Source organism: Octopus bimaculoides, chromosome 8, assembly GCF_001194135.2.
Source record: "Octopus bimaculoides isolate UCB-OBI-ISO-001 chromosome 8, ASM119413v2, whole genome shotgun sequence".
Classification (NCBI taxonomy): domain Eukaryota; kingdom Metazoa; phylum Mollusca; class Cephalopoda; order Octopoda; family Octopodidae; genus Octopus; species Octopus bimaculoides.
In genome coordinates, this window is record NC_068988.1 from 119,307 (window position 1) to 133,297 (window position 13,991).

At 37.8% G+C, this 13,991-nt stretch overlaps 1 protein-coding gene across 5 annotated transcripts in view; it reads right to left on the reverse strand.

Moving 5' to 3' along the window:
* Window positions 1-13,991, reverse strand: part of LOC106871963 (DEP domain-containing protein 1B) — a 33,804-nt gene that overhangs the window by 16,908 nt on the left and 2,905 nt on the right. For 2 of the 5 annotated variants that reach the window (XM_052969911.1, XM_014918748.2), the window contains exons 2-9: window positions 13,127-13,284; window positions 11,595-11,702; window positions 10,524-10,745; window positions 8,960-9,090; window positions 6,622-6,669; window positions 4,975-5,115; window positions 1,361-2,191; window positions 288-463 (exon numbers count right to left, since the gene is read on the reverse strand). In XM_052969911.1, coding sequence (XP_052825871.1) covers window positions 288-463; window positions 1,361-2,191; window positions 4,975-5,115; window positions 6,622-6,669; window positions 8,960-9,090; window positions 10,524-10,745; window positions 11,595-11,702; window positions 13,127-13,284 — 1,815 coding nt within the window. The remainder of the gene's footprint in view (window positions 1-287; window positions 464-1,360; window positions 2,192-4,974; window positions 5,116-6,621; window positions 6,670-8,959; window positions 9,091-10,523; window positions 10,746-11,594; window positions 11,703-13,126; window positions 13,285-13,991) is intronic. The other 3 variants (XM_014918749.2, XM_014918751.2, XM_014918750.2) reach the window with 3 other exon arrangements.

Sequence of the window (13,991 nt, forward strand, 5' to 3'; positions counted from 1 at the left end):
TATATATATATATATATATATATATATATATATATATGTATGTGTTTGTGTGTCTGTGTGTTTCACACTCACCATTGCTTGACAACCAATGTTAGTGTGTTTATGTCCCCATAACTTAGTGGTTTGGCAAAAGAGACCAAGTACTAGGCTTACAAAGATTAAGTCCTGGGGTTGATTTGTTCAACTAAAGGCAATGCTCCAGCATGGCCACAGTCAAATGACTGAAACAAGTAAAAGAATAAAGGCCAAAAAAAAAAGAAAAAAAAAGGAAGTTAACAGAATCTTACCAAATTCCGAAGATCTTCAGAGTTTTGTGCAAGTTGAAGCTCATTATTCTTATGGATTTTACTCAGAAATCGTAACAGCAAATGCAGCTTCCTGCGATTCGATGGTGGAATTAGTAAGAGTGCCAACTGGACCGCTTGTTTCACTCTTTCTTCATCTGTCATCGACCACACGGCTGCTGGAAACACAATCATTCACATGGATTAGGAAGACCAAAAGAGGAATTTCTTTAACAAAGATACTCACACATCTCTATGGCACTCTCCTGCCTCTGCCTCCTATTCTTCACCTTCTACTTTCTTTTTCTCACTGCCCTCTTCCCAACAGCATCTCTGATTCCTCAACACCCCTCTCATCTGGCTTACTCTCATGATCTTGCCTTCCACAACTTTCTTTCCTTCAATGAAGCCCTCAGAATTCCTTTCTATTGATCCCTTTCAGCTCCCTTGCCATCGCACCTATCCACACTCTCCCCTTATAGAATAAAATAACTTTGTCATTATTAAGCTGGTTTTTACAACATAAAATGAAGTTTTAATGGAAGATTTTAATTTAGATCACTTTAACCCTTTTGTTATCATATTTCTGCTGAAATACACTGCTTTTGTTTTAATTCAGAAAATAAAGAAGAATTTCATGCCAGGTGTTCAGACCATAAATTAACATGAAATTCTGATGGAAAATTTAAATTTCAATCAATTTTAAACAGGAAATTTGTATCCAAGAACTAAGAGCATTTCCAGACAGGTTGGCATCAAAAGGGTGAAATATGAAAAGTGAAATTCAGCAGAACAATGATTCTTTTGGTCAAATGGTTCCTGCAGGAAATCAAAAGTAGCCCCTTGATTCAATTTGCTAGGAACAATTACCATACTGTGTAACTGTTACGGGTACATTAAAATAATTATTGTAAACATTAATTACAACAGCAAAGACTACAAAAACTACCACATTGTCTATGTTTAGGACAGATTTACAAAATGACTAAAGTCTAAGTTAATGCTAAATAAAAAATCAGACCATGCTACTAACTAATTAATTAAAAACAACTGAAAAAAGTGCAAAAATTACGTACAAGAAAAAGCATTGTTGATCTTCCGACCAAATTTATCCAAACCTTCAACAGGGGACAAATTTGGAATATTTGACGTACTGTAAGGTCGTGTTGAATGCAAACGGTCCTGAAATTCTTCCTCATGGTAGGCAGCTGATTGAGTAAGAGAGGAAGCCTGAAAAGCACGTGTCTGGTAACGAATTTCATTTAATGAGTTTGATTTTTCTTGATTTTCTCCATCTTTCGTCTTCTGACTGGATATATTCTGTGATTTTGATTTTCTGCTTAGACTAGATTTATTTTGAGGTTTGTTGGACAAAATATCTTTGTTCTTAAATGTATCAAGGATGTTTAAAGTTTGCTTATCGACACACTTAAGGTGTTGTTCAGATTGCCATCTGGAAGGACTGCTTGATATTGTCTGGAAACCATTCTGATATTCTAAGTTTGAAACAGACGGTAAACGTGAAAACATGGAACCGCTAAAAGTGGCGCTGGTTTGATTTGGATAATAGTAGACATTAGTGATGGTTTTGTTTTCAGGTCCAAAAGCAGTTTCGTATCTCAGGAGGGGGATGCTGCCTGTCGATTCACTTTTGATCTTATTTTCCGAAAGATTGCCTCCACCTAAAGAATGACCCCGCAGATGCGGAAATGATGAAGAACTCCAAGTAGAAAACAAAGCACGCTGACAGCCGGATTTATTGGAAAGGTGGGACTTCTGGGAGTTGTCGGCAGCATTCGTCATATTCAGTAACAAATTGTCGATGGAATCAAATGAAGTCATGCTATGAGCATTATATTTAGCAGATAATGGTGATGAGTGACGAGCATATCTGGAGTCAGCCATGACTGAACCAAAAAGTATAAAAAGAAAAAAGAAACATGCAAAAAAAAATGTCAAGAACATGCAATTAGGTTTGATGAAGGAAAACATTGCAACAAGGAATTCAATTTGATAGAGCAGATTCATTGAAAATATTGTTTGTTTACTCTGAGTGGTCTCTAGTCATATCATGATGATGTTTATGACAACACACACTTTCAATCTCCAATTTTTCATGCTTGGATGGGTTTTGGAAGGAATGCAACAAGACAGATTTTCTATGGCTGGATGCTCTTCCAGTCACCAACCCTCAAATGTTTCCAAGGTAATGCTTCCGCCAAACCAGAAGACTGGAAACAAAAATGGTTCCTTTTGTATGACTCATGCTTGTTTGCAACTCTCATGCAATGTTAAGACATGGAGACACTAATACAAACATGCAACCATGCGCACTCTGTCTCCACCTCCCATACACACACACACACAAAAGATTTCTTTCAGATTTCACCTGCTAAATCCACTCACAAGGTTTTAATTGGCTTAAGGGGTAACAGAAGACACTTGTCCAAGTTTTCATGCAATGGAACTGGACCAAAATTTCTGTGGTTGGGAACCAACTTCTTAACCACACAGCCATGCTTGTGCTTATACATATAGCATAAAGGCAATAATGGCTGTAAACAAAGGCTATGTGTATATGTATGTGTGTGTGTGTTAAATAAAATGAGAGCCAAGGCTGTGTGGAATTTATAAAGAGAAAGGTATTCTTACAGCTGATTCTGGGATATTAGGGATATTCCTTCATCAGAGACGATATGAGAGAGAGTCCCCTCTAGTTAACTCTCTCATATCGTCTCTGATGAAGGGATATCCCTAATATCCCAGAATCAGCTGTAAGAATACCTTTCTCTTTATAAATTCCCCACAGCCTTGGCTTTGTTGTCTCATTTCATTTAACATATACATGCTCACACAAGACCCACATTAGACTCCTCAGTATCAAACCCAGAGTGTAACTACAGTCCTCCCGTACCACTTATATAGCCTTACCTGCCACCTTGGGTCTTCTGGATATCAATGGCCGTAAGGAACTAGAACCTACTGTCAATCTGATCGTTTACTCTTTTTTTCTGTAATATTAGTACATATGTGTGCAACACATACTTATTACACGTGTATATATTCTTCTAATACTTTGGAATAAATAGACATACTAGAATGTCTACCAGCTGATGTATGTCATTTTTGTATCCTCTCCATTTTCTTATTTGCCGTATATATATATATATATATATATATATATATATATATATATATATATATATATATGTATGCATATTAGTGGTAGCATATTCTATTGTAAAATAACTCAAGTAATGAATAAATAGAAAAGAAACAAAGGACATGCATTTTCTGCTGTATCGTAGGAAACTAAAATGAAGCCATGAAACAAGCCAACTGTCACTGACCATGATGCTCTAAATTATATTTGGAAGCAGAGTTTATATCAAAAGATTCCCACATGTAAACCTCATGCAACATGAATGGTAGCATATTTTACATTAAAACACAGAGAAAAGTTCATTGCCATGCTTGAGACAGTGACTAATCTACTTACAACAGAAACATAATTTTACTAATTACGTTTTTAAATAGGGAAAATGGGAAAAGAAAAATAAAGTTGAAAAAAAAACAGCAAAGCATAATATAGTGAATAAGGGAAGTAACTCTGCAAAACACATTTCACTCTAAGAATTGGGCGACAAAAACAATTTATTGATTCATAAAGAAAACTCGCTGAAAAATAAATCATCATTCAGTAACTTAATTAAAAATATGGAGTTGATTATCTTTCATTTTTACAGGTTAGGTACGAATTTAATTCAGCATTACTATCTAATAAAACGCAATTCTTGCAACAGAAAAACTGTATCTTTTCATAGTATTTGCTTTCAGCTAGGTGGGACTGAACTACGATTCAGAAGTTAAATGACTTGATTTCGGACAAATACCAACACTCAGAATTGTTTTGCCAGTCAGTTGCATCTTGGAACACAAAGCAGCAGAAAACAAGCAACAATATGGGTTGTGTTCATCTTGTTTCTATTATAAAACCCTTTGTTACAATATTTCTGTTGAAATACTTTGCTATTGTTTTAACTGATTTTTAAAATAATGAAGAATTTAGTAAAATAACTTTGTTATTATTAAGATGGTAGTGGAGAAATATCATAGCCATGTGTTTAGAGGAATTCTTTGGGGTTTGAATAATTCACCCCTGGAAACATGGCTGTTTCATTCATCATCCTTAAACAAACCTCATTCAGGGACCATTTGAGTGGGATGGGCTACTTGACCTGAAGAAAATTCTAACTGGGCCCCACCTGCAAGGTCATGTGCTGTTTATCTTGATATGAGATCACCATGTCGCACACATAGGGTTGTGATGCAAGTGCCTGGTCTACCCTTATCGGATGGGTGGTCATGATGGGCATACTGGGCTTCGTATATTTGTATCCCAGTGTCACTTCGATGGAATGCACTGCTCCCTCACTCAATAATAATGGTTTCAAATTTTGTCACAAGGGCAGCTTGAGGAGGGGATTAAGTTGATTACATCGACCCCAGTGTTTCACTGGTGCTTAGTTTATCGACTCCGAAAGGATGAAAGGCAAAGGCAACCTTGGAGGAATTTGAACTCAGAACGTAGCGAAATACTGCTAAGCATTCTGTCCAGCGTGCTAACTATTCTGCCAGCTCACCACCTTGATAATAAAGATAATAATAGCATAAAAATGTGAAAGCTTACCAAATACATTGGTGATAGTTTCATATAAGGAATGAGTTAGCAAAGGTTCAGTGAGGCCTTGGAAATATTCACTGACTGCACGGAAGACATCTTTCTCAAAACCTGGATATATAGCAAAGTTATCGTCCACTTTATTTGGCCCTGCAAAGGAAGAGTTTATGAGAAAACCTATTTATTGAATTATTAATAATAAGAAATTGTTAATTATTTGTAAGAATTCATAAATTAAATCATCATCATTTTAAAATTCCCATTTCCATCAGTCCGACGCTCTTCTGATTGACAACTGTCACTTATTTCCTTAAACAGGGTTGGCCAGGCGCTGCCATGCAGTTATAAGTTTGCTTCCCAACCACATGGTTTCCAGTTCAGTTCCATTGCATGACACATTAGGAAAGTGTTTTAAACTATAGCCCTGGGCCAACCAAAGAGTTGTCAGTGAATATGACAGATGGAAACTAAAAGAAGCCCAGTATATATATATATATATATATATATATATATATATAAGAGGGTGTTGAAAAGTTCATGGCTTTAAGTGTATTATGAAAGGCCCGGTTGGAGGTGCAACCTTCCAAGTTCTTTTACAGAGCTTAGACAAACTGAAGGACCACTGAATATGAGTGTGATGTTAGGAAGGGCATCCAGCCATAGAAAACCATGCCAAATCAGACTGGAGTCTGGTGCAGCCTTCCAGTGTGCCAGCCCAGTCAAACTGTCCAACCCATGCCAGCATGGACAATGGACGTTAAATGATGATGACTCGTATAAGTGTGTGTGTGTGTGTGTGTGTATTACTGTCTCCTTGCCTTGATATTGTGTGATAGTTGTGAATGCCACTATCATGCAAGCAGTATCCTTTGTTTCATGTCTTCCAAGACACATGTGCCATGTGGAAATATTACCTGGAAACAAGTGAGGGCTGGTAACAGGAAGGGCATCTGGCCATAGAAAATCTGCCCCAACAAATTCCTTGCAACCCATTTAAACCATGATGATCTATACATAGATATTAGTTATGTAGGAATATGATGGGCTTCTTTCATCCCAACCCACTGAGGCAGGTTGGGATGAAAAGGTTTAAGCAACCAGTCTTTATTATGAAAATAACAAGCAATTTCTACAAATAAATCACCACCATCATTTAATGCCCGTTTTCCATGCTGGTATGGGTTGGATGGTTTGACAAGAACTGGTAAGGCTGTTCAGGCTGTTCGGGCTCCATGTCTGTTTTGGCATGGTGTTCTATGACTGGATGCCCTTCCTAACGCCAACCACTTTACAGACTGCACTGGGTTGCTTTGACACAGCACCCGCATGGGTGTGTTTTTAACATGACACCTGCACCTACAAGTCCACAAGATTAGGGATGCTCAGCTGGAGAGGGTTGCAGGGGACAAGCCTGTATTCAAGGACAACCACTTTTACTTAGCTTGACATGTCTTCTTAAGCACAGCAAACTGCCAGGAGTCTCAGTCAACCCCTCTGTGAGTCCCAGAATAAGGAGATAATGATTCAGAATGAAGGGCTTTAAACAAAACAATGTCATAAGGCATAGCTTAGGTCTTTGCTCACAGGAGTAAAGAAATCTGATATATTAATGCAGAAATTAAGAAACATTAAAGGAGCCAAAAAGATTAAACTTACAATGGACGAGACACTTCATTGCAGACAGGATCCAATGTGGAAGCTGGTCTGAAAGTGAAATAAAAAGAAATTTTATTGTAATTCAAATACATTGGAAATAAGAAATAATGTTATCTCGGAATAAATATTGAATTACAATAGAAAATAAAAGGAACAGACTTGGTTGTGTGGTAAGGAGTTTGGATCGCAACCACATGGTTATGGGTTCGGTCCCACCATGTGGCACCTTGGGCAAGTGTCTTCTATTATAGCCCTGAGCTGACTGAAGGCTCATGAGTGGATTCAGTAGATACACAGTGGAGGAGACCTGTCATATATATACTTGTTGTTGTTTGTTCCTTCTCGGGCCATACCTGGCTCATAAGGGCCAGTTTCCCAGTCTCGTTGGCATATAGGTTCCCCACCCGGAGGGATGCTGGTCCATCGCAGGTGAGATGCTAGATGCAGGAGGAAAGAGTGAAAGAAAGTTGTGGTGAAAGAGTCAGCAGAAGTTCACCATTACCTTCTACCAGAGTCACATGGAACTTAGGTGTTTCGCTCATAAACATTGCCCAGTCTGAGATTTGAACCCATGATCCCTCGACTGTGAGTCCACTGCTCTAACAACTAGGCCATGTGCCTCCACTTATATCTTTATTTTGCTACATATGGATTTCACTGGATTCTTCTGTTGATGAAAAATCACTCCAGTACACCATGATGTTTGAACCTTTTTGATTTCTTCATATTCCTTTCTGTTGAAGAGCATAGGCTTGAAGCATATAAAAGACTTTCTCACCTTCCTGAGTGTCAAACTAATACACCTGCTTGTTGTTTATACACCTGTTTTCGAATTTTGTCTTTTTGTAAATTTCAACTATTTGTATATGTGCATGTGTGTGTGTGAGAAGGAGAGCATCCCTTGTTGACTTGCCACCCCATGGTGGTTGTAAAAAAGGTGCATCAGCATCAGTCAGTGATCATCGTTTCTAGTTTTCCATGGAAACAGAGGTCCACTTCATTTAGAAACAAGTGGAGATTGGCAACAAAGCAGGCATCAACCAAATCAGTCTGCCCCTAGGCAAGCATGGAAAAGTGGACATTAAAACAATGATGATGCGATGCCTTTGTTAGATTTTGATGGAAATGAAAACCAAAAAATGTTCTTAGTTAGGAAACAAAACATTTTTATGCAAAACCCAGAGTTTATTCTCTGCCAATCTTTATGTTGAAGGGTCGCCAACTACTCATTTGCTAATTATCTCCCTTGTTTGCGAGGGAGGGGGTTGCTTCTCATAATTTAAACATTTCTGGAGTGAGTGTTTACCTACTAATAGCAACGATCATAGTTTTTTCAACTGTCCACATCACATACGTGAGATCTTATACACATAATTAATATATACAAAATACTCTACCAACATATTTTCCCTCAACTCCATGGTGTGTGTGTGTGTGTGTGTGTGTGTGTATAAGGATATAAAGATACAATATAAATATATCATATACATATATATATATGTATGTATATATATATATCTGTTAAAATGAGATATCAGTGTTATTTTCATTTTTGTGAAATTTAGAGAACAATCTATTCACCGCATCCTGTATATGTGTGTATTTGTGTATATATATATATATATATATATATATATATATATATATATATATATAACAAATAGTAAATGAGTATATGCATATATACGTACAGGTATGTGCATACCGACATCCACCTGTATGTATAGGTGCATATCTAGGTACAGGACATTGCAAACAAAACATAGACGAGAAAACACACAAGCCACATAGAGAACATTCTACTTCATCAGCTACCCCCGTTTTAACACCGGTGTTTTGAAGAGCTGGGCAGGACGCATCGTTAAAACGGCTCTTCTCATGGACCGCAAATTAAATTTGTATACACAAATTAAATCTTGCCATGGAGGAATGTAGTGGCGGACATATATATATATGATATACTTAACACTTTTCTTCTCATATTTCTGTTGAAATGTAGACATTTTATTTCAATTAATTTTGAAAATGATGAAGAAATTTGAAAAATAATTTTGTCATTGATGTTTGGAACATAAATTAACATGAAATTTTGATGAAAGATGTTAAATTTAGATCACTTTAAAACAAGAAATCTGTATCGTAGAACGAAAGGCAGTCTCAGATGTGTTGATGTCAAAAGGGTTCAAGTTGTCTCTTCAGTGTCTTAAAAAGCTTTTCATAACTATGTTAGAATGTCTTTTACAGGAATCTTCAGAGATAGCTTGACAGATACATTTTAAGGAAAGTATGATCAAAAAAAAAAAAGAAAAAAAAGAAAAAGAAAAACAGTGCAACTAACCTTTAGTATTTACATTACCAACCACCCCACTTTTATTTACATAAAGACAATTGTGCATTATATGCCGACCATTTACCAATGAAGCATCCAAGAATTCTTCCAAAGTGTTGTAACCAATTGTCTTTTGCAACCTGAAACCAAAATTTAAATTGATATGTAAATGGAATCAAGGCAGATCAGAACTTCAGATGAAAGAAGTAAAATTAATTTTTAAGGTGTATTTGCTTAGCAAGGAGCTAAATTTGAGGCATTACGTTGAAACTAAAACAATTATAGCAACAATTTATTTCTCACCTCATCAGAGTCATTATTAAAAACGTAATAGATACAATTGTGGCCATGGGGTTTTGGTACCGTGTGGTCGAGAAGGCACGGACACTGTTGGTTGGTGACTTCTACTATCAGCATGGGGTGACCAATGTCCAGGACCTTGTGAATGAAATTTGGTAAACAGAAACTTGAAGAAGCTCATTCACACAGACACAAAGACACACACGCAGTTTCCATTTACCAAATCCACTTGCAGGGCTTTGGTCATCTCGTGGCTTTAGTAGAAGACACTTGCCGAAGGTGCCACAGAGTGAGACTGAACCTGGAACCATGTGGTTGGGAAACAAGCTTCTTATCAGAGTCATGCATGTGCCTATATGCATATACCACACACACACACAGATAGATAGATGTAGTTAGACAGGCAGGCAGACAGACACACACATAGATACAGGCATGACTAAGCAATAACGAAATTTGCTTTGCAACCAAATACATCCATGCCCCAGTCACTGATACAACTCCACTGCAACTGCATTGCATGGCTCAGATGGCTTTTCCAGGATGTAATGGTTCAAATCAAATTTGCAATATTAAAATAATTAAAAAGAAATTTCTATTTTAAATATCCTCTTTGGGGGAAAAAAAGAAGAGAAAAACTCATCAAAAGTAACAACAAATAATTATTCAAATTAAAACTCATTTTCTTGGGATTGAGAATGTTTTCTAACATTATTTATGTATTTATCTAGGTACCTTTTTTTTGTTGGCTAAAATAGATATTGAAAATTTACCAAGCATCTTAGTCAATGAATTACTGCATAAAAGAGAAATGGTCGTATTAGTCACACACCAAGTTCAGCAGCACTTATTCAGAGGGAAAAAAAAATGTTATAGTACATGACAGCATGTAATATAAACCCAAATTTGCACTTAGGGCCCAGGGTGATCGTGGAAAAAAGTACATCTCATATGCCATTATATTCATTAACATACCATTAATTTTAACTCCAAAAGTGGGTCATCTGTGCTAAACTTATCATGACGCTATTCAGTATATGTACAAAGATAAAAATGCTGATAGGTGATCAATAGGTTCAATATATGAGCAAGTCAATCACAAAATGAAACATCTTGGGAAAGAAGGTGAAGTATTCAGACTTCTTTTTTTTTTTTAATGTTTGTATCTTTTGTGAAGTTTTCCAAACAAAATGAAGTTATGTCTTCAAGATTGGAACAACCTCAATGGCATGAAATAGGATAAATAATTCAGACATTAAACAAATTCACAAACCGGTGTAATGTGACCATTCTCCAAACAGCTTCCATTGATTCCAAAGACAAAGGTTTGGCAACAAGATGACATTTAGGTATTGCAAGAGATTTGAATTTGGAGGTCGTTTTAGATTTTTCACTTTTTGATAGAACTGTCTTCTGTCCTGGTGCAGCATTCATTAAATCCATTCGTGCACTAAGAGGCACACGAGAATCTTTTGCTGGAGAACTTTGGTTGAATCTAGAAGATACAGAAATTATAATTCAAATAAAACTTCAATACATTTCACAGGATATAGCAGGGTGGTTAAGATGTTCACTTCCCAGCCACTTGGTTTCAGGTTCAGTTCCACCGTGTGGCACATTGGGAAAATGTCTTTTATAAGGCTAACCAAAGCCTTCTGAGTGGATTTGGCAGATGGAAACTGAAAGAAGCCCCTCGTGTCTTGATTGCATGCAATAAGCTTCCCTGTCATCCTTTTGGGACCAATAAAAAAAGGTACCAATCCTGACTGAAGGATTCATGGAAGTGTCACAGGGTTAGGAAAGATGACTTCTGGTTATCTCTTTGACTCTGAGTTTGAAGAACAATGAGACCAATGCTAAGCTGTATTGGCCCAAATTGACAGCTTTGTCCTTGGATAAACATCAAAACTGTGCAGAAGGGAGACTTGCATGCATGGACAACTACTCAAGCCTACACATACATGTGTGCAGGGCCATCGTCAGCATTTACTGACAGAGGCTAAAAATATGCACAGTAATAAAGTAAAGTTATGAAGAGGTACTCAAAGTTCCTGGTTTCGAAGGCATCGCGAAAGGCCTGGTTGGAGGCCCAGCCTTCTGAGTTCTTTTACAGGGCTTAGAAAAACTGAAGGACCCCTGCAATAAGTGTGTGAATCTGAGAGGGGAATATGTTGAATAAAGTCATAATTAACAGATCCCCCTGTATTTTCTTTCACCCAAAGCCAGGAACTTTTCAGCCCCACCCCCTTGTAGATGCAAAAAGTAAAAAAAAGAAATGAAATAAGAAGAGATATGAACTAAAGAAGCTGGGTTTAAAAAAAAAAAGTTAAATCACACAACATACCGATAGACACGACCACCTTCAGCAAACTCTCGCTTCTTTTTGCTTCCTTGTACATCTTCAAATATCCTGGCTTTTAACAATTTACTCATTAATTGTACTGTTTGTTGCCTGGGAAGGCAAAAAAGAAGATATTGTCTAGAAATTATAAAGTCAGTTAGTCATAACAATCATTCATTAAATGAAATCTAGAACCAAGATATGCAAAACTGATGAAGGGCAATATTAACTCCTTAGTATTTAAACCAACCTTATCTGGCGAAAATATTCTACCTGTTTTTTTATTGAAACTGGCCCTATCCAGCCTCTCACACTTTCTCTACATTGTCATTCTAAAAATAAACCATCACATTATAGAAATTTCAAAGCTATGAGATAATGTATGATTAGCGTTGGGCCTCATGGAGGCAAAGCGGCTGAGTTTCTTTCGAGCCTTGGGCCTCACAAAGGCGAGATGGCCGAGTTCCTTTCAAGCACTGGGCCTCACAGCATTGTTTTAACATAAGTTTTTCCATGCTAGCATGGGTTAGGTATTTAATCGTAGCATTGTTTTACAGCTAGTGCTGGTTCCACATATAAAGCCCCTCATGTGTGTATATGTGTGTATTTGCATCTCTTTGTGTCTTGATTGCATGCAACGAGCTTCCTTGTCATCCTTTTGGGACCAATTAAAAAAAGTACCAATCCTGACTGAAGGATTCATGGAACTGTCACAGTGTTGGGCCTCATGGAGACAAGGTGGCTGAGTTCCTATCAAGCGTTGGGCCTCACAGAGGCAATGACCAAGACCATTGGCATTATGTCATGCTTGAGAAGAAGACCCATCAAGCCAAGCAAAATTGCGGTCGTGGCAAATACTGGTGTCACGCAAACTGGCACCCGTGCCGGTGGCTTGTAATCACGCCCTGATGTCACGCAATTGGCACTCGTACAGGTGACACGTAAAAGCACCCATTACACTTTTGGGGTGGTTGGTGTTAGGAAGGGTGTCCAGCCATAGAAAACCATGCTAAATCAGACTGGAGCCTGGTGCAGCCTTCCAGCATGCCAGCCCAGATAAACTGTCCAACCCATGCCAGCATGAACAATGGATGTTAAATGATGATGAATGTGAATAGATAAACAATGCATTTGACAGAATAATTTGAATGCTAAAAAAGGTCAAAGGTTAAAGGTTAGTGCAATCTTGGGGTAACTCAACGACAAACTAAACCAAGAGCATTATGTCCAAACAGTTTCTGGACATAATTTTTGGTTGAAATTTGAACTCAGAACGTAAAGACAGACAAAATACTGCTAAGCATTTCACCCGGCGTGCTAACGTTTCTGCCAGCTCGACGCCTTAAAAGGTCAGGTTTATCGTCTGAAGATAAGAGGACAGTCATAAACTGCAGTCGACTGTTAGAGGTATTCCTCTCCAAGCTTGAAGGGCTGTTTTTGTAACCGACATACTCCACCAGCCCTGATATTGGTGATCTTACGCACAAAATACTGTTGAGTTGGGTTTAAATGAATAAATAAAAGATTGTTCTCACTTGGTAATGTCTGAACCAAAATTAGGGTTGCTCTTCAAATACTTATGCATCCATTCTAGTGCTTCTGTTGCAGTAAAAGCTTTATCGTAAACCTTCATATAACGTCGGCGTCGGCCAATAGGCATACCTTGTTTGAACGCTCGGATAATTGTGTTCCACTGTTTAAAAAGAAGAAATAAAGAATATTATTACGAGAAACAGTTTCTGGACATAATTTTTGGTTGAACAAGAGCTGCTGCTGTATCATCATCACACTTAATGTCTGCGTTTCCATGCTTGCATGGGTGGGATAATGTGTTGAGGCTAAGCATTCCGCCCGGCGTGCTAACGTTTCTGCCAGCTCGCTGCCTTGTTTCATTCAGTTTCTGTTTACCAAATCCACTCACAACTGTTTGGTTGTCCCAGGGCTATAGTAAAAGACACTTGCTACCCAAGATGCCATGCTGTGGGACTGAACCCCAAGTCATGTGGTTGGGAAGCAAACTTCTTACCACACAGCTACGCCTGTGCCTTATTTCAGTAAAATCTTCATCACTGGAATCATCATCATCATCATCATCGTCATCGTTTAACGTCTGCCTTCCATGCTAGCATGGGTTGGACGATTTGACTGAAGACTGGTGAAACCGGATGGCAACACCAGCCTCCAATCTGATTTGGCAGAGTTTCTACAGCTGGATGCCCTTCCTAACGCCAACCACTCAGAGTGGAATCACCGTAACAAACTTTTGCTTTCAGTTCGATCAACTCAACAGTCTGTTCAATGAATGAATGCCCAAGTAGCTGAGTACTTTACAAACACATATACTCTTTATGTCATCTTCGGGTAGAATCAGCGCAGACAGATGAATTATAAGTATAATCC